At 36.7% G+C, this 20,629-nt stretch overlaps 1 protein-coding gene across 1 annotated transcript in view; it reads right to left on the bottom strand.

Moving 5' to 3' along the window:
• Positions 1 to 15,482, bottom strand: part of KIF5A (kinesin family member 5A) — a 189,366-nt gene extending 173,884 nt beyond the window's left edge. Inside the window, 1 exon segment of the mRNA XM_053708192.1 lies at positions 15,212 to 15,482. Coding sequence (XP_053564167.1) covers positions 15,212 to 15,337 — 126 coding nt within the window. The 5' untranslated portion in view covers positions 15,338 to 15,482.
• Positions 15,483 to 20,629: the final 5,147 nt, after the last annotated feature.

Here is a 20,629-nt window from a genome sequence, read left to right as displayed (position 1 = left end):
TCCCTTGTTGAAAATATGCACATATCCTAAACTAGTGTGAGCTAGCTGCTGATTGGTGCCTGCACACATTTGTGTCTTGTGATTGGCTAACTAGATATGTTCAGCTAGCTGTCAGTAGTGCAATGCTGTTCCTTCAGCAAAGGATTACAAGAGAATGAAGCAAATGTGATAATAGAAGTAAAATGGAAATTTGTTTAAAATTGTATGTTCTATCCAAATCATGAAACAAAATTGTGGGGTTTCCTATCCCTTTAACCAAATATATATTAAAAAAGGAGATATTTGAAATACTACAAGTATTATTCATATTTGTCGGAGCTAAAATTTGCATTGTCAGTTATAAGCACATTTGTACACTTAAAGGGACATAATACTCATATGCTAAATCACTTGAAACTGATGCAGTATAACTGTAAAAAGCTGACAGGAAAATATCACCTGAGCATCTCTATGTAAAAAAGTATATAATATATTTTACCTCACAATCTCCTTAGCTCAGCAGAGTAAGTTCTGTGTAAAAAGTTATACTCAGCTGCTCCCAGCTGCAGGTAAAAAAATTTAAAAAAATGAAGAAATGAACAGCAGCCAATCAGTATCAGCAGTGCTGAGGTCATGAACTCTTACTGTGATCTCATGAGATTTGCCTTAACTCTCATGAGATTTCATAGTAAGCTTCCTTTACCTGATTGGTGAAAAAATATGAGAGTGCACGAAGCTCATCCTTTCAGTTGTCCCGGGACATACACACTAAAATGCTGCTTAGAAATCCTTTACAATGGGAGGTGGCTACTGAGGAACTTTTGAGGTAAAATATCTTTCTTTTTTACATAGAGATGTTCAGGTGATATTTTCTAATCAGCTTTTTACAGCTATGCTGCATCACTTTCAAGTGTTTAAACATTTGGGTATTATGGCCCTTTAAAAATTTAAAAAGTAGAAGTTCTGTAATTCATGTAAAAAAAAATCAATTTTACTGGTTAAACTAACAGTTTATCATATTTTACAAATGAAAGGTTTACAAAAATTGTCATTTTTCTAGCTGGAAATTAAATAATAAAACTATGATAGATAAAAAGCTGAGTGTGGGGAGGATATAGCTAACAAACAATTTGGTTTGACTAAGCCAGGCACACAAATGTCAAATTTGCTTTGTTCCCATGATATTTTGTGTTAGGGAGATACCTAGGTAGGCATCTGGAGTACTAGATGGCTGGAAATAATGTTGCCATTTAGTGCTCTTGCAAAAGGATACAATTCTTGGAAAACTACTGTTATATAGTGCTCCAGAAATTGGCTGGCTCCTAAGCATATGTCCCATATACTGAAAGAACAAAGAAAAATTGATAGAAGTAAATTAGAAAGTTGTTTAAAATCGCATGCTCTATCTGCATCTTGAAAGACTAATTTTGGGTTTCATATTTGTGTAATGCAAACTACGTTTTTAAGCTTAGTGGAAAGAATAGATTATATTCTATAATTTCTATATTCTTTTCTGGAGCTGAACAGCATATTCTTGATTTTTTACACACATAATGAAACCGTATGTGAGGTATTGAAAGCTCTGACCACACTGTGCTGAGACCTTTTGTTGTTCCATTAAACTCACTGTACCGAGCGCTATTAACAAAGCTGAAATTATGTGTTTGACCCCAGTAACTCGGCAATTCAATTTTAAAAGAGTGTTTGTAAAATGTTGGTGGTAAACTGTATTTAAAAGAAGAAAAGAGTCAACAAGTACACAAATATTTAATGTTACAAAAGCTGGTAATGGAGCAGGTTATATTTGTTTTTATCAGACCATTGGATACAGTTAAATATGCTGGTTTTCCAACTACACATCTATTATGCAGAAATTCTAATTTATAGGGTGGTAAATTGAGACATGTTTGAAAGCAATAAGCCTCAAATTGCCAGATAGTAACGGACATGTCCAATCGATGCCAGGGTCTTTGAAAAACAATTATTTATTTGCTATACCGGCTGCAGATTTAGGCAGGTGTGACAGCTCACCCAAAGGAACGGTCTCTTGATGTTCGTAATGTTGTGAAACATTGGACACAGTAATCCAAATGAACTGCACCAGGTATCAGGAATATCTCTTGTATATCAATGAAGGCAATAGGTAGGTAGAGAGATCCACTCAAGAGTAAAAATGCAAGTATTTATTAAAAACAAAAGTTAAAAAAAACAACACAACAGTTGTTGGTAACAGGGTTACCAATGTTACCCCAATAATTGCAAACATCAAGAGACCGTTCCTTTGGGTGAGCGGTAGTGCTTCCTTTTTGTGTCTTCACTCCATTTCCAGCACTACAGCATTGAGAGCGTTGTTGAACGGGTGAGCTGTCACACCTTCACAAATCTGCAGCCTGTCCCTACCAGCACATAAGTGTGCCCCTGGAGTATGTGAGTACTCATTTGGCTATACTGTCATTAACTTTGTGTCTCCACTTGACGATACTACACATGAGGCGCCCCTCTGTTTCTCTTCATTCTCTATAGCTGCAGAACTATATGGCAACAGTTTTGCAAGAACATCATACATTGGCAAAAGTACTTCATGACAGCTTTTTTTCCTGCTCCATACATGTGCACGCTAACTATTTAAATATCTCTTTAACAAAGAATTACATGAGAACGAAGCAAATTTGACATTAGAAGCAACATGGACATTTTTTTAAATTGTATGCTTTGTCTGAATCATGAAAGAAAAAAAAAAAAGGGTTTCATGTCCCTTTAAAGGCAGAGAACACCCCTTTGTGAGACACACTATTTTCAAGATAAAAACTTCCTTTAGAGAATCAGGAAAGGGGATTCATAGTACTGGTAAGATTGCTTAGAAAATATCACAAGCCAGAGCTTTAGATAATTGGGTCCTAAATGTTGTATTGTAAATGAAGAACTCTGTTTAGAATTCTGTAATATTCTTCATCAAGATCATATGCATGATAGGAAATATGTGGTCTATAGTGTACCCTTAGGTGACACATTTAATTCTTTCATTATAGAATACTAAGCTAATTATTTTTTATGTATATTACTTATTATCTTTTTATAGCATTTTCTTTTGAATTGCACAATCATTTTCTTACTGCATATGATATACCGTTCAAGAGATCTGCTTCAAAACACTTAAAGATGATCGTTTTGCTACTTTTATCTGTTAAAACCAAATTGCTTTTCTTTAGGACTCATATAAAAAATAGGGCTTTTACCTTGCTCATGGGAAATTACAGCTTTACACATCTAAAATGAGAACATTTCTTCTCATCCACTATCATATGTTGCAAATGTGCTTAACTGAGACAGCCGTTAATAAAGTATTGTTGTCACAATGCTTCCATTTATTATCACTATCAGCAGTTTTTCAGTCTTTTAGATATTTACAAATTATCTGTATTTCCTATTTTCAGATTAAGTAAACATGCTAAAATATATTAGCAACAGGCATTCCTCAGGCTATTGCAATAATTTAGTTTGTACTTACACAGAACCCTCAAGAAAGCATATTATTGACTAGGACCATTTCTAGGTGTGGCAAAGCAGGCAGTTGCCCGGCAACACCTTCCCTCCACCTGCCTAGCACATACATATTTTTCTGATTGGTCCTATTTTTTGTTTATATATATTATTTATATGATATGGAGCCAAGAGGCAGGTGGGGAATCATGTCAGTTTATGACTCACGTGCAGGCTAAGTACAGCTCACTGGCTTCTGATAGAGGAAGATGGATAGAGGAAGATGGAGGTAAGTGCAGCTATGCAGCTTATAATAGCTGTGCTGGTTTGCCTCTGCTAGAGGCTTACAGGCAACTGACCCTTATTAGAGACACTGCTAGTGGACTGGCAGTGAAGAAGTGATGCTAGTAAAAATTAGAACTATCAGCACCACTGCTATATGGAATAATAAAAAAAAAATGTTTGCACCCGGTCCAATGTTTACAAAGGGGGGGGGCGGGGGGAGTATGGGTTGCTGCTGTCACAAATGTAGAAGGCTACATGCCCTTTGGGTTGCCTTGCCAATCCCCTGCCCTCACCTCAGATTGTTTTACATCTTTGCTTTGCCAGCCGTCTGCCCTTATCTCTGATTGGTTAATGACTTTGTCTTGTCAGCCTCCTGCCCTTACCTTGGATTGTTTAACAACCTTGCCTTGACTACCCCCTACTCTTGCATCTCCGGCCCCTGTTGTTTTCAAGTAAACTTTTGTCACTCCTTCATCTGACATTGACTACTGGCCATTATTAGGGAGGGTGAACTTGAACATGATAGTGTCAGTGGTGTTCCTGATACCAAGTTTAAATATTAAGTTTTATTTGTGGTTACCCTGGGAAACAGTACTTTATACTTACCTTTATCTGTGGAATTAGTACTGAAATTGTTATAAAGTGGGTCTTGTAAGGATTCTTATTTCTTCTATCAATTTACTTTACATATTTTCTGAGCATGCAGCACCTCTTACATATTACTACAATTTTGAAATGTTAAGAAAAAAGATGTTAAATTGGAATGGAATCGGTAGTATTAATTTAAAGGGTCATTATAGTAAAAAAATGACATGCGCTAATTCGTTAGCGCATGTAATTTTAATACTTGTGACCCTGCACTTCTATGTGTTTAACCCTCTCTCTGCTAGTCCCGAGTGGAAATCAGCAGTGCTAGTTACATCCATGGAGTCTATTTCATTCAGTCTGGTGAACCATGTAAAATGTGTTGTATGTTTTTTCTTAAATTCAAAGCCTTTCCGACCATTTGAAAATCCTGTTATCTGATACTTAGGACACTATAAAACATCTATAATTTCTAAAATGTATCCGGCTATTCATAATAACCTGGTGTTTTTAGAGAGACTGAGAGGATATCACGTGTGAGATGTTTCAGACTACAGTGACAGAAAGTAGTGTGCAAGTGTGAAAGAGATAAAGGTGAGGTGACATTGTTTGCAAGAGAGGAGACATGGATGAGGAAGATCATCCTAGGATAGAAAAAAAGTAGGGTTGCACCGATACCATTTTTTTTAAAACCGAATACAAGTACCGATACTTTTTTCAAATACTCACCGATACCAATTACCGATACTTTTTTTATGTCATGACAGTTTACCTAGCACAATACAGAGTAATGATTTAAGATCACTTCTTTATAATTATGAACTGTATCTCAAAAGACATTTTGAAATAATAAAACAGTTTTATGTGCTTGTTGTCACAAAGTTCACAGAACATGTTTATAAATAAAAAATATTACAATAACATATTAATAACAACAACAATAAATAACAGCTGCAGCAGCTAGGGCTGGAAAGCTACAATTTAAAGGGGGGGATTACTGGATGCAATTGGGTTGTAGGGTGCCTATATAACTCATCAATCTGACATTTGTACTTAATACAAAGTAATACAATTTAACTCTGAAAATAATATTGGGGAAGGAGTGTCCCAGTAATCCCCTTTGAGAAAAATGGGGCATTTGCATTCTACTGACTCAACAGAAAATAGGGCTGGTCTTCATGTTTTTCCAGGGCTGCTTTTTATTCCCAGTCCAGCCCTGGCTAAGGTTGTTCCTCAGAGTACAGTATGTTTTGAGCATAAATGTGCAAGATGAGAACTAGCAGTATAACAGGCAATCTAGCAATTAGAATAATTTTTCAAAAGTTAGTGGAAAGTTCTTATTAAGGAACAGAAGCATCTTTGCATGTTCAGCTATAAGTCTGTTTCTGCTAACAGTAAGGACGTGTAACGCTAAGCTGAACAGTATTTCACTTTTTACACTACTGCATGGGTTAGAAAGATATTTTTGGGCCATTAAATCTCAGTTTATTAACTGCCCAGTACTTCAGGGGTTTTTCTGAATGAGGTACAGTGATCTCTCCCAGGTAGGCTTCCAGCTGTAAAGTAGCAGCTTTTGGAGCACTGCTCTCAAATGTACAATAATACAAATAACAGCAATTTGTATTGGCAGAACAATTTTTAGTTAAGTCTCCACTCCAGCTTAAAATGAAATGGGAACATGCAGTTTGAAAAATGCCACAAGATGGCGTATGGATAAGAATTGGAGGTATCGGCTTAAGTATCGGTGCATTTGCACGAGTACAAGTACTCATGCAAATACTTGGTATCGGCACCGATACCAATACTAGCATCGGTATTGGTGCAACCCTAAAGAAAAGAATAGTAGAACATGGAAGACTCAGAGCATCATCAAAAATTGTCAAGTAGTTTTACTGATGGATGTGGAAATAATGGAAAGTTATTGATCGACCCATTAACGTTTCCTTGCTCTCTTTCAGTAGGAATGGACATTCCCTGAAACTGTAGATTCCTCCCATATATGCAAGACATTTCTGTTTTGCTTCTGTAGAATAACATATCATCCAAATCTGCCAGAAATGAACAACAGCTCAGTGGCTTTTTCTATGGACTGGTTACCACCTGGGAGTAGCTTATTTTAGCCCAAATGTGCTTTTTACAGAGGAAAACTTTCCTGAAGTATATCAGTCTGAACCCACCCTACAAGGTCAGTCCAGCCCCAAAATACCAGGCAATTCTCCTCTGAACAAGGGAAATGACATCCCCAGACGATTGTTTTAGCTTTCTTTTGGGCCTTATCAGTAAGGGGCAGCCATATCTCTCTAAGCACATTTGGTAAGGAGTCCATGCATGGTTTTCCCCATCACCCCTAGGGAGACTATCCCCAGGGTAATAATACAAATAAATACAGAGGCCCCAATATACAAAGCATTCAAAGAAAATGGGTGTGTCCGAGCAATGCGAACTGCAATGTCTGTCCCATAGAAGTCAATGGGAGTGTGACATTACCACCCACATCACTGACGTCTCCGCTCATCTGCATTTTGCTGTGGAGGTGGGGAGGCCCTATTTGAAGTGTGCCTACACTGCAAAGAAAGTGCGCTCACTGAAACTAAAATTATTTTAATTACACCTACACTAACTAACTAGCTCAGGTGATGTAGTCTCGGCAGCTGATAGCTAGGGAGACAAACATGACCACTACCCTCCTCGCAACCTGCACTTCGTTGCTTTGAACAAACCTACACTCCCCTGGAACACCCAGCTAACTGCCTACTGTCACTATAATAAACTATGTTATAAATAATAAACCACCTTATTATAACTATGAAGCTATGTCACTAAAGTTATCATCAATGTTTAAATAATGTGTCACAGAGATGCACTAAAATGCAGGCAGGCAGCCGCTGGAGGGCCAGAAAAATCTCACCGGCCTAGCCGGGCACCTGGAACTCAGTGCCCAACCGGAATTGAACCCAGTCCGCCGCTTCTTAAAAGGGGTGTTGATTGAGTAGGTGCATGGGATCAAGTCAGTCTTTTAGTTTGTTGTTGTCAATTTGATGAGGCACCTAGGGATACCAATTGTTTTGGGGGTCCCCCATTTTATATATATATATATATATATATATATATATATATATATATATATATATATATATATATATATATATATATATATATACCGTTCACAATACAGTGTTACCCTCCTTGGGACATCTGCCTGGGTGCATATATATATATATATTATATATATCTCAAGAACAAAATCTGTATTCACTTGGTTTAAAAAAAGGGGGGGGGTCCTTATTTAATGCATAGAAAGTGATGTTTTGGGGAATTCATTACCCCCTGTGAGAAAAACTGCCAATAAGGTTATCATAGCAAAGCAAACAAAAAACATTACATCAAGTGACATGATAAACAGTCTAAAAATAAGTGTAAAGTGACATTCAAGGACTATATCTACCAGACAAAATCAATAAACCAAATTGCAAAATACAAAAAGTCTAAAAAATAGTAATATCCGAGCAACATGATTCAAGGTTTGTCTGTAAACCTATTTTGAAATCCGTAATTCCGCTTCTCTGCACTTTTATTAGTTTTATATATACAGTGTATATATATATATATATATATATATATATATATATATATATATATATATATATATATACACACACACACATATTTATACATATAACTTGTAGCAATGTAGGTGAAGCCGTAATTGTTGTTTTGGAGACTTTCTGACCCCAGGACGCAATTAACTTCTGTAATTCTCCTGCTGTGACCCTTAGAGATATTTTGGCCATTCAAACCATCCTCTTCACAGTGCATTGAGGCAATATAGACACACTTCCTCTTCCAGGTTGATTCATAACATTTTTGGTTGACTGGAACTTCTTAATTATTGCCTTGATGGTGGAAATGGGCATTTTCAATGTTTTTGCTATTTTCTTATAGCGATTTCCCATTTTGTGAAGGCCAACAACCTTTTGCCGCACATCACAGCTATATTCCATTGGGATGAATGATGAAGGGAATTTGGCCCTTCATATTTATACCCCTGTGAAACAGGAAGTCATGGTTGAAAAATGTCCTGTTCCTAGTCACCCAGGTGTACTAAAAAAAATGTAAAATATCAATGGGAATATACTTCAAATATATTTTTCTCATATCAATTCACAGGGGGTGTCAAGAATTGTGCCACACATATATTTTACAAAGATTTTTTTTTTGACAAACCTGTGTTGTGTTTGCATTTGTTTGATATCTATGAGAGCAGAGTTTTTTTTGTGTATTTGTTTAATAAAAGATCAAAAGGTTATAGGGACAGTATATACATGAATTTGCATGAAACAGACTACTATAAAGAAGAATATGTACAGATACTGATATAAAAATACAGTATAAAACCTTTTAAAAAACGTACTTAGAAGCTACTAATTTAGCACTGTTGATGCAGTTAGACTGGGACACCCACTGAAATGGGCTAGAAAGCAAGAAAAGCAGATTCCCCCCCTGCATATGGAAAGACCCTTTACACAAACAGGAGAAATCTGTAGACTGTAGACATCAGTATACATCTAAAACTGTGGGGCTTGGTTAGGAGTCTGAAAATCTGCCCTTTATTTAAAAATAAGCAAAATTATACATTTTTACAAAATAAAACCCTGTAAGGGCCATATAAATGGATGATCTACAAAACATTTATGGAAAGAAAAATCTAGTGTACAATGTCCCTTTAAAGAATAAGGACTATTTTTCACAGCCTTCCTTGCTCATATTTACAAAGGATGCCAATATTAGTGGAGGGCACTGTGTGTGTGTGTGTATAGATATATATATATATATATTTATTTATACATATATCAGGGCTTTCAACCCTTTCCTCGGGTCTCCCTAACAGGTCAGATTTAAGGATATATACTGGAGCACAGGTGAAATAACAAAAACTTATTAGTACATATGTTTTGGGTTTTTTTTTACTTTTTTGTTAATTTTACAATAATTTCTTATTTCTGTGAAATCCACTGAAAGCTCTTTTTATGCCAAAGAAACAAAGGGTCTATGTCTGTGTAAACGGAGAGATAGCAAAAATGCTAAAAAATCTCTGGTACTTTGGACGAGTTTTTCTCTGAAATTCCTGGTAGCAAAGGGGTTAAAGTACCATGAAAGTCAAAATTAAAGGGATATAAAATCCAAAATTTTTCTTTCATGATTCTGATAAAGCATACAATTGTAAACAACTTAAAATGTACTTCTATTATCTAATCAGCTTCTTTCACTTGGTATTCTTAGTTGAAAATCATACTAAGGTAGGCTCAGGAGCAGCAATGCATTACTGGGAGCTAGATGCTCAATCAATCAATATGTTCAGCTAGCTCCAAGTAATGTATTGCTATCCTTTCAACAAGAGAATTGAGCACATTTGATAATGGAAATTAACTGGGAAGTTGTTTAAAATGTTTTGCTCTATCTGAATCCTGTCTCTTTAAACTTTCATGGTTTAGACAGAGCATGCTATTTAAAAAAGAAAAATCCAATTTATGTCTATTTTCACATTTACTTTGCTTTCTTTGAATGCTTTGTTAAAACTTAGGTTATATAGGCTTAGGCGTAGGGATGTGCAGCTATTTTCGGAGCCGGATTTCTTCTTGTGAAAGATCTGGATTTGCACAGATATTAGTGTGTTGCACTGTCAGGTGCGTGCATGTCTCTTAAATACAATATGGCATCAGTGTCTGCTATTTGCAATGAGATGCTGTTTAATGTGAAATGATAATAGCTTTTCAAATGAATACAATTATGTTATACATTTAACTGTAAATTGTAATATTATATATAATACATATTATAAAGTCATTTAAAAAAAAAAAATATTAATCATTTCCAAAATTAGATACTAGTGTGTTATGTCCTGGCGCTGAGCAAAGCACAAACTAGATCTCAGTATAGTACTGAAAAAGGGAACTGACGCATGTTTTTACAGTACGGTAGATTGTAAATGATGATTTACATAAATGATGTAAACGTAAATGATGATGATTGTAAATGATTAAACTTATAAACGCAGGGGCGGAACTACAATGGGTGCAGCAGGTGCAGTGGCACCAAGGCCCATAGAAGTGAGTCTACACATACGAATGTGCAGAAAGTGTACTTTCCTAATACAGGTAGCCCTCGGTTTACAACGGTTCAATTTACACCGTTTCAGAATAACAACCTTTTTTTTCAGTCATGTGACTGCTATTGAAAAGCATTGAGAAGCAGTGCTTTGATTAAAATAGCCAGAAAGTGGAGCTGTCCGCTTGTGTTGCAGCAAAGATATGCAAGTCAAGCAAGCTGAAATTAAGCAGTTTAACCAGACCTGAGCTATCGAGCAGATTTCAAAGGAACAAGATCTTCCAGTCTATAAATCAGTCCAGATTGTAATGCATAGAAAGAACTGTTTTCAGAAAAATGTAAGTAAAGTCTGTGTTGTGTGATTATTTTATTAGGTTTATAATGCTATTTAGCAAATGTTTTTGCTCATTTAACTTAGTTTAATTATATATTCTGTGTTGTGTGGTTATTTTATTAGGTTTATAATGCTGTTTAGCATGTAAAGTCTTCATATCAAAGCTTTAAAAATAATGTATTAGGTGTTACTTATGACAATTTTGAGAGGGGCCTGGAACCTAATCCCCTCACTTCCCATTGACTTACATTATAAACTGGTTTTCAATTTACAATGGTTTCGATTTACAACCATTCCTTCTGGAACTATCCCCGGCGTAAACTGAGGGCTACCTGTACAGGGAAGCATTGTATTAGTGCAGGTTCTATCTATCATCAAAATAATGCATATTATTATTATTGCTTATTACTGAGTTATCTTTTGGGGGCCCAAAACTTTTTTGCACCAGGACCCTCTGTTGAGTAGGTCCGCTACTGTATAAATGCATTACTTATCTTTGGGTTTAGGGTTTGGGTTTAGGAGAAAGGTATTATTATCATGCAACATATTATTTCAAGTGTTTTTCATAACAAACAAATATTTTCACATTAGCCTAGCACTATTTGTCTCGCAGAATGTTACATCCAACTCTTTCTAGATAAGCTCTGCTATGAGACAAAAATAGAATACAAGTGTAACTTATTTCTTAAAGGCATATATATATATATACATATATATATATATATATATACATACTCTAAAAGCATCGTTTGAACATAAACTGCTAATACGTTAACTGTTTGATTAATTATTTGTGCATGGAATCATGGGGGTCTATTTAACAATGACCGAATGGCCCCTGTTCCCCTTGTTTCCGCGCAAGCCTTCAGACTCTTAAGACTGCTGCTCCTAAACTCATACGCCACCTCTGAGGCAGCGTATAGCAATCGGCCTGATCATGTACGATCGGCTGATTGACACCCCCTGCTAGCGGCCGATTGGCCACGAATCTACAGGGGGTGGTATTGTAGCAGGAGTTCACAAAAACAGCTAGTGCAATGATAAATGCTGACACCGTATGCTGTTTGGCATTTATCAATGTGCGGCGGACATGGTTCTCTATTGCGGATCATGTCTGTCCACACATATATAAATAGACCCCATGAAACGTTTCCAACCCCTAACACCAGTCATTTGCTATTTGATAAGGTCTAGATTACAAGTGGAGCGCAAACAATTTTGCGTTCATTTGCCCTCCATTTTAATTGTGCTGATATTAATATTTGATCGAAATTGCAATTGCGCTAGAATCCTTACTGCAATTTCAGAGATGTGGTTAACTGTTTTGGAAAATTAAAAGCTGCACAAAACACTTCAAAAATACAATACAAAGTTACACTCATATTGACACAAAATATTTATGGGTTCAAAGATATGAGATCTCAGGTGTTAGAAAAAAAAAGCTGCCAAACGACTTTAACATTGAGATACATACAGATACATTGCTAAAGTTGTATTTGTATGTATGTATATATCTTTAACTATGTGTTTACTGTAAATATTTCACATTCCAATATTCTGCACATAGCAGAATATGGTCTATGTATTTGTAAATAGATATTCCCATATATATATATATATATATATATATATAATTATCTATAGATATAGTTATAAATACATATTGAAATAAAAACAAAACATTAGATATATGTAGAAATATTTATGCGTAAATAGAACATATTCCGTCACGTAAAGAACATTGGAAAATTAAATATTTATATTTTTATGTCGGGTTAGCGCTATTGAGAATATGTGATGGTTTTTGCGAGATAGAGTGGGGTTTTTTGTCAACCTTTTTTCTCAATTTAATTCTATGGGGGAATACGTGAATGCAATTGTGATTTTTGAATTTTGACTTTTTGTGCAAGTCGGGTTACTGCTGGAGAAAAAACTGTTTTTTTCAACTTCAACTAATACCAGCGCAACCCGACTAGAGCCAAATGAAAATCCTAGCAGAGTTTTCGCTAAAACGAAAACACAAAATACCGCTCCACTTGTAATCTAGCCCTAAATATATATATACAACCTAGTCTTCTTTTAGCTAACATTCACTTTGTGATTCTGATTTTGCAATGTATTTTATCGTTCAATTGACACTGAAAAACACAGAAAAATTGCCTCCATTTAAACAAAATAACATGTTTCTGATTGCATACAAACTAGTGCTACTTTATTAAGCCAAATGAAAATAGTGAAAAGTGACTGTGAAAGCTGGTGAGTTAAAAAGATTGTTTTAGCTGCCGTAGGGGCCCAATGATTTAATGGTCTCTGGGCTCGTGAGACTCTTCAAGAATGCTCGACAGGATTTCTATTTCCCTGATGGAATTCTTTAAAACCGGGTGTCTCGCTAAGGAGCGTATACTGCATTTTAGTATGGGAAGGAGATGCATAAATTACAAATATGCACAATGAAAATCAGAATTTAAGTACACTGGTTGTGCAAGAAACACATAGAAATTGCCCTGAAAGGAAAAACCTATGCATATGAAAACAACAGCGATTTTAAGGTACGGCCTACGGCCTTCTGCTTTCTGCTATTTTGCTAGGACCTCACCACCTCTGTTCCACTGAAAGCCTACATCAGCTTTACATAAAAATTGTTTTTACTAAGGAAATTCTCCACTAGGGGCAGTCATACGTTAATCAAAACAGCAGGTTCCAAAAGGGGAGGTAGCATCTGCAGATGGGATGTGGCTTTCTGAGATATCTGACTCAACTTCTTTCAAAAGACATATAGTTTAGGTATCTTTTTAAATAGTGACATTGTAATAACTTACATTGTTGCTAAGTAAAAGAATGAATATATTAATTGTATGGAATATACATATTTTATTTTATTTAGGCACATTATTTTAATGCATACAAAAAATGTATGTACATTGGATATATCTAATATGTTTCTATTGTAGTTTTTACTTCTTCTTTTTTTAACAGTTTTAGAGTACCTAGGTTCAGTAGCCATTTATGGCCTAGATAATTCAAAGAGATCTCCAGTGAGATAGATTTTTATTTCCCAATGCCTCTTTCATTCTACTGAGCAGATTTACTAAATGAGTATGTTCTTCAGCCTTTGTTTCCAAACAGATTTTTGTTCCATTAAAAAAAACAACTCTCAAATATTAGTGAATCCAGGTCTCATTATGAAAATAATTGTATTGCATTTGAAACAAAACAAGACTTCTAGAATTCTTCCAGTTGTTAACATTAATCTTTTTGACAACCCATTATCTTGTGACCTTGGTCAGGTCAGGATTTGGTTGTAATAGACAGTGTATCAAACTATTTTGTGTACTGTGCACTGCAGCAAACCATAACACAGATGTAATCTAATTATGCGTAGACAATGAAGCATGATAGATAAAAAATCCTAATATCATGTTTTGTATCCATTTCTATTACATGCTTGTCATTTAACTAGTATAAGTATTACAATTTGGAACAATGCAGCAATGTTAAAATGTTTATGCAGTCTCAGAAGTAGATTCTTTAGTGGCACCAGAGCAAAGTAGATAAAAATGGATGTGGCAGATAAATGTCATGACAACACAAAATATTTTAATTAAAATACTGATACAAGATCTACAAAAAATGTTAGGAGAAAAAAAAGCAAAGTTTGGTTCTTAAAAAGTAGGAAGAATAATAAATAAAAAAAATCACAGGTCAGTGATTTTATGGGATCTTCAAGGCAAAATCACGGGTATAAACAAAAGGCCAGTCTGGCCAGATATGAGAGTATTAGTTGTAGTAAAAGCAGATAAACGTTTGATGGGAAGCAATTTTGTATATACAGGGATGGAATGCATATGTACATTTTACCCACAGTTCTTGTGTACAAAGAAATATATTATTAGCAAAACACAAAATAAATACACCCTTATATCACTGCTGTTATCTGCCCTAAAGCTGCATATATGACACAAAGTATGTTCCTAATGTTATTACAATCAGAATCATACACAACAATGTGAGACCAAATATAGATGGTTTTACTCAGTCTTAAGGATGCATGTACCTCCATTTATTGCAAACATTTTCATAGCGCATTGCAGCCCCCTAAAGGGAGGGGGGCAATATGATGGAAGGCTATTTCTTTCCCTTTCAGTAACAATACTCTAGATCCAATTTGAGTGAGTTGATTGCAAGGAGGACCATAATGAAGGGAGCTTGCCACACCCTTGCAAGAAAGGACACTGATTACTAGATGCAGGGAGGGGAAGTCCCATTGGCATTACTGTGCATCCCTTGCAACAGTACATTATCTACATTACTGTAGCAATATCAAATAAACACAGAATATTATTCAGAAATAAATAAACACATAAATTGTACTATTACAAGCTTCCCACTAAATGCTGCCCGGGTCTACTATAATCTTAAGCACTTTAGCCCAATACTACTTACCCCAACATTCACAGAATCATCTCCTTGGAAAACAGGAATGAATTTATCCCCTCTATGAACCTCCGCTTGGTTCAATGGGCGAAATCTGCAGAGGACCTTGATACTGCATTCGCTTGTTTCAGCCATGACTGCGAGGTGAGGATCACTTTCTGTGGTCAAACAGCAGTGCTGATGAGGAGTAGAATAGAGCAAAATGAGCTGTGATGTGAGCACCTGAGGGTATACAATGAATGAATCTGACAATCACAAGTGCCTCTATTTACAGCATAGGTTTAGGAAGTAGGCCAGGATGGGAAGATGAGCAGATAAACACGTTGCAGATGCAGTGGGCTGGCTGCTGTGTCCAGCCGGGCGGCAGGTTTCTTCTGCATGCAGTCTGCCTTGAAAATGTCATGAACATCTGTGCCTTCCTGCAAGAGAATAAGAGCTCTATTGTCTATTGCACAAGCAGCATCTATCTGTACACAGTGGAAGATCTAATTATATGGCTGCTGTGCTCTCTTCAGCATCAGTACTGCAGGGATGCTCACACCAGCTCTTCCAGTCAGTGCTGCAGCCGCTTATACACTCTGCTTAATCATTCAGGCAAAGTGGTACGTCTGTGTAGCTCTGAAGGTGGCTCAGTTTCTTAAGGTGGTATTTGTTATTACAAATGCTTGGCTAAAGGCTTTTATGATGCAGAATTGGCACATTTTAGCTATAGAGTGACTGGCGTGGTATGAAATACTAATTTAAGAAACAACAGGTAAACCAAATATTTAAAATTGTTTTATTTGTCAGTATGAATAAAATAAACGGAACGTGCAACACATAGATTTTCTCATATAAGTGCATAGATAGGCTTTTTAACACATATTTCAATGTGTTTTGGTTTTAAACTAGATTGTTTGTGCCAACTAGTGTATAGGGGTCGATTTATCAACCCCTTCGCCTGCCTACAACTGCAGGTTCTCACAAGAGAACCTGCAGTCCGTATTTAATCTCGTCCGACCGGGGAATTGACAGCTCCTGCCCGCGTGTGATCGGCTGTGCACTGGCAGGGGGCTGGATTGCACGCAAGCGCAAAATAACGCTTGTGTGCAATGCTGAATTCCGGCAGTGGAATTTATCCGACCAGAGGCGAGCTGCGGCGGACAGGGGCATGCAATGAGTAGATTAGAGTAAGGCCTGGAATGAAATCCTTACCTTAGGGACATATTCAAGGATTTGAGCTACAACTCGATGGATAATGTCCGCACAATATAAATGGGCAATTAACGTTAATTTATATACATGTGAAGGTATATGTAAGCACCATTTAACCTTTAAACATTGATATTTAAAATAAATAAATACAAATTAGCATAAAAAACGGCATACATATAAATGAAAGAAGCAGTTTTACGTTATAGTAATAACATTATCCTCTGATAAGTACAACCATTTATATGCACATAGAAGAATGCTTAAATGGAAATATATACACATATTGGGGCTGATTTATCAAGCTCCGTATGGCTCGCCGCTGCTCCATAACTTGATTGATACCCCCTGCTAGCGGCTGATTGGCCGCGAATCTGCAGGGGGCAGAATTGCACCAATAGTTCACAAGAACTGCTGGTGCAATAATAAATGCTGACAGCGTATGCTGTCTGCATTTATCGATGTGCAGCGGACATGCTACATCGTATCATGTCCGCTTGCACATTAATAAATATAACCTATACATTTATTGGGGTCCATTTATTAAGCAGCGGATGCTGCTTCGGAGCCCCATCGTTTCAGGTCCACCTTAAATGGAAGTTAAGAAGCAGCGGTCGTTTAGGTGGTGAACTGAAATCATCCCGATCCGATCTAGCCGATTGGCTGCCAGTGAGCAGGGGGCGGCACTGCACATGCATTTCACCAGAAATGCTTGTGCAATGTTTAATGCCGACAGTGGCTCGACCTTTGTTAAATCTACTCCCTTGAGTCTGTGAATATTTCCTTCTGTAATCTTAAAGGGACATAAACGTGCAACAATACAGTGCTCTAGTGTTACAATAATTTATTCTTTCATTATTGCTTGCATATAAAATAGGGTTGATCAAAATATATTGACTGAGGCATTTTCAGCTCTTTTTCCGTCGTAAAAGGCTACATTTTAATGCGATCAGTATATTACATATGTTGCTATTTCCCACACCCGCAATCGTGTTTTTGGTCACAGAAAAAAAAATTATATTTTTCATATTGGGCCAAAAAGTTCTTGGTAACCTCAATCTATTTTCAACACCTTTTCAAGGCCAGTTTTGCCTTTTCAAATGTAACACCTCAGGGCACTTGACAAAGCCCAGAAATAGCCTTTTGTACATCTTTGCAAGTATTCTAAGATTATTTGGAAACAGTCTATTATAAATAATGCGCATGCGCAAGACACTCTAACATGGCAACTGGAGGCATTTTAGAGTTGTATTAAAAATAACAGTAAAAACCTTATAATTACAAGACATCAGTCTTTTTAACGAAAATCAAAATTCTTTTTACTGCAATTATTTTTCAGTAACCAAAATCCACCCAGTTTGTCTTATTTGAAGGAGCCTATTTAGGCTTTAGTACACAGGCAACAAGACTAGTCACTGTCATACAGTTAGTATAAAGCAAATTGTTTTGTACTGATAAAGCTAGTTAGGGACAGATATGTAGCAGAGCTAGCATTGAGCTGTATTTCAAGTCCTAATAATATGAAATTGCTGAATTTTCAGAGCCAAATTACATGAAAGAGGGATAGGAAAGTCAACATTAAACTTGCCTGTAAACATTTGTCTCTTGTGATTGGCTGACTAGATGTGGTCAGCTAGCTCCCAGTTATGCAGTGTTGTTCCTTGGACACAAGATATCAAGAGAATGAACCAAATTTGATAATAGAAGCAAATTGGAAAGTTGTTTAAAATTTTATTTTTTTATCTGGAAAAAAAAGGGTTTTGTGTCCCTTTAACATACATTGTATTTATTCATTAAAGCTCTATTCATCTTTATTGTACAGTCCTTCAGCAGTGGCCAGAGCACACATTTGCATGTGTATAGGATAAGTTACATATGTATTGAGTACATGATATCCTGTACAGCTAAGGGCAGTGCTGCTAAATCACATAATGTCTGTTTCCTAAATAAAATACATGTTGCAAGTGAGTGCTGTGGACATTTGATTTACTTGATGATCCCATTGTGTGACACACAATTTTTTAAGTTGTCACACGGTCACCCAGTGGTGTGAAAGCTGTTCGTGTCTCCTCCTCCCTCAGTCAGTGTGGTATTTATTAACTTCAAGCAGGCTCTAACGCTGTGCCCCGTGCTGGCTTTAGTAAAAAAGAGGAGGGTGCATACCTCCCAACATTTCAAAATTCAAAAGAGGGACACCCCCCCCCCCCCCGCAAAAAAATTTAAATGTTGTGGGCGGGGCTTAAAAAATCATAAGACCAAAGTAATATAAATAAAATTCTAAATAAAGTCATATATTTTAATACACTTAGGCCTAGATTTGGAGTTCGGCGGTAAAAGGGCTGTTAACGCTCCGCAGGTTTTTTTCTGGCCGCACCATAAATTTAACTCTGGTATCGAGAGTTCAAACAAATGCTGCGTTAGGCTCCAAAAAAGGAGCGTAGAGCATATTTACCGCAAATGCAACTCTCGATACCAGAGTTGCTTACGGACGCGGCCGGCATCAAAAACGTGCTCGTGCACGATTCTCCCATAGGAAACAATGGGGCAGTTTGAGCTGAAAAAAAACCTAACACCTGCAAAAAAGCAGCGTTCAGCTCTTAACGCAGCCCCATTGTTTCCTATGGGGAAACACTTCCTACGTCTGCACCTAACACTCTAACATGTACCCCGAGTCTAAACACCCCTAACCTTACACTTATTAACCCCTAATCTGCCGCCCCCGCTATCGCTGACCCCTGCATTACACTTTTAACCCCTAATCTGCCGCTCCGTAAACCGCCGCCACCTACGTTATCCCTATGTACCCCTAATCTGCTGCCCTAACATCGCCGACCCCTATGTTATATTTATTAACCCCTAATCTGCCCCCCACAACGTCGCCGACACCTGCCTACACTTATTAACCCCTAATCTGCCGAGCGGACCTGAGCGCTACTATAATAAAGTTATTAACCCCTAATCCGCCTCACTAACCCTATCATAAATAGTATTAACCCCTAATCTGCCCTCCCTAACATCGCCAACACCTACCTTCAATTATTAACCCCTAATCTGCCGACCGGAGCTCACCGCTATTCTAATAAATGTATTAACCCCTAAAGCTAAGTCTAACCCTAACACTAACACCCCCCTAAGTTAAATATAATTTTTATCTAACGAAATAAATTAACTCTTATTAAATAAATGATTCCTATTTAAAGCTAAATACTTACCTGTAAAATAAATCCTAATATAGCTACAATATAAATTATAATTATATTATAGCTATTTTAGGATTAATATTTATTTTACAGGCAACTTTGTAATTATTTTAACCAGGTACAATAGCTATTAAATAGTTAAGAACTATTTAATAGTTACCTAGTTAAAATAATAACAAATTTACCTGTAAAATAAATCCTAACCTAAGATATAATTAAACCTAACACTACCCTATCAATAAAATAATTAAATAAACTACCTACAATTACCTACAATTAACCTAACACTACACTATCAATAAATTAATTAAACACAATTGCTACAAATAAATACAATTAAATAAACTATCTAAAGTACAAAAAATAAAAAAGAACTAAGTTACAGAAAATAATAAAATATTTACAAACATAAGAAAAATATTACAACAATTTTAAACTAATTACACCTACTCTAAGCCCCCTAATAAAATAACAAAGCCCCCCAAAATAAAAAATTCCCTACCCTATTCTAAAATACAAATATTACAAGCTCTTTTACCTTACCAGCCCTGAACAGGGCCCTTTGCGGGGCATGCCCCAAGAATTTCAGCTCTTTTGCCTGTAAAAAAAAACATACAATACCCCCCCCCCCCAACATTACAACCCACCACCCACATACCCCTAATCTAACCCAAACCCCCCTTAAATAAACCTAACACTACCCCCCTGATGATCTTCCTACCTTGTCTTCACCATGCCAGGTTCACCGATCCGTCCTGGCTCCAAGATCTTCATCCAACCCAAGCGGGGGCTAGACATCCACTGAAGAAGTCCAGAAGAGGGTCCAAAGTCTTCCTCCTATCCGGCAAGAAGAGGACATCCGGACCGGCAAACATCTTCTCCAAGCGGCATCTTCTATCTTCTTCCATCCGATGACGACCGGCTCCATCTTGAAGACCTCCAGCGCGGATCCATCCTCTTCTTCCGACGACTAGACGACGAATGACGGTTCCTTTAAGGGACGTCATCCAAGATGGCGTCCCTCGAATTCCGATTG

The sequence above is a fragment of the Bombina bombina genome, chromosome 3 (genome assembly GCF_027579735.1).
Source record: "Bombina bombina isolate aBomBom1 chromosome 3, aBomBom1.pri, whole genome shotgun sequence".
Lineage (NCBI taxonomy): Eukaryota > Metazoa > Chordata > Amphibia > Anura > Bombinatoridae > Bombina > Bombina bombina.
Note: the sequence above shows the minus strand (reverse complement) of the source record. Positions and strands in the feature narration are given on the sequence as shown.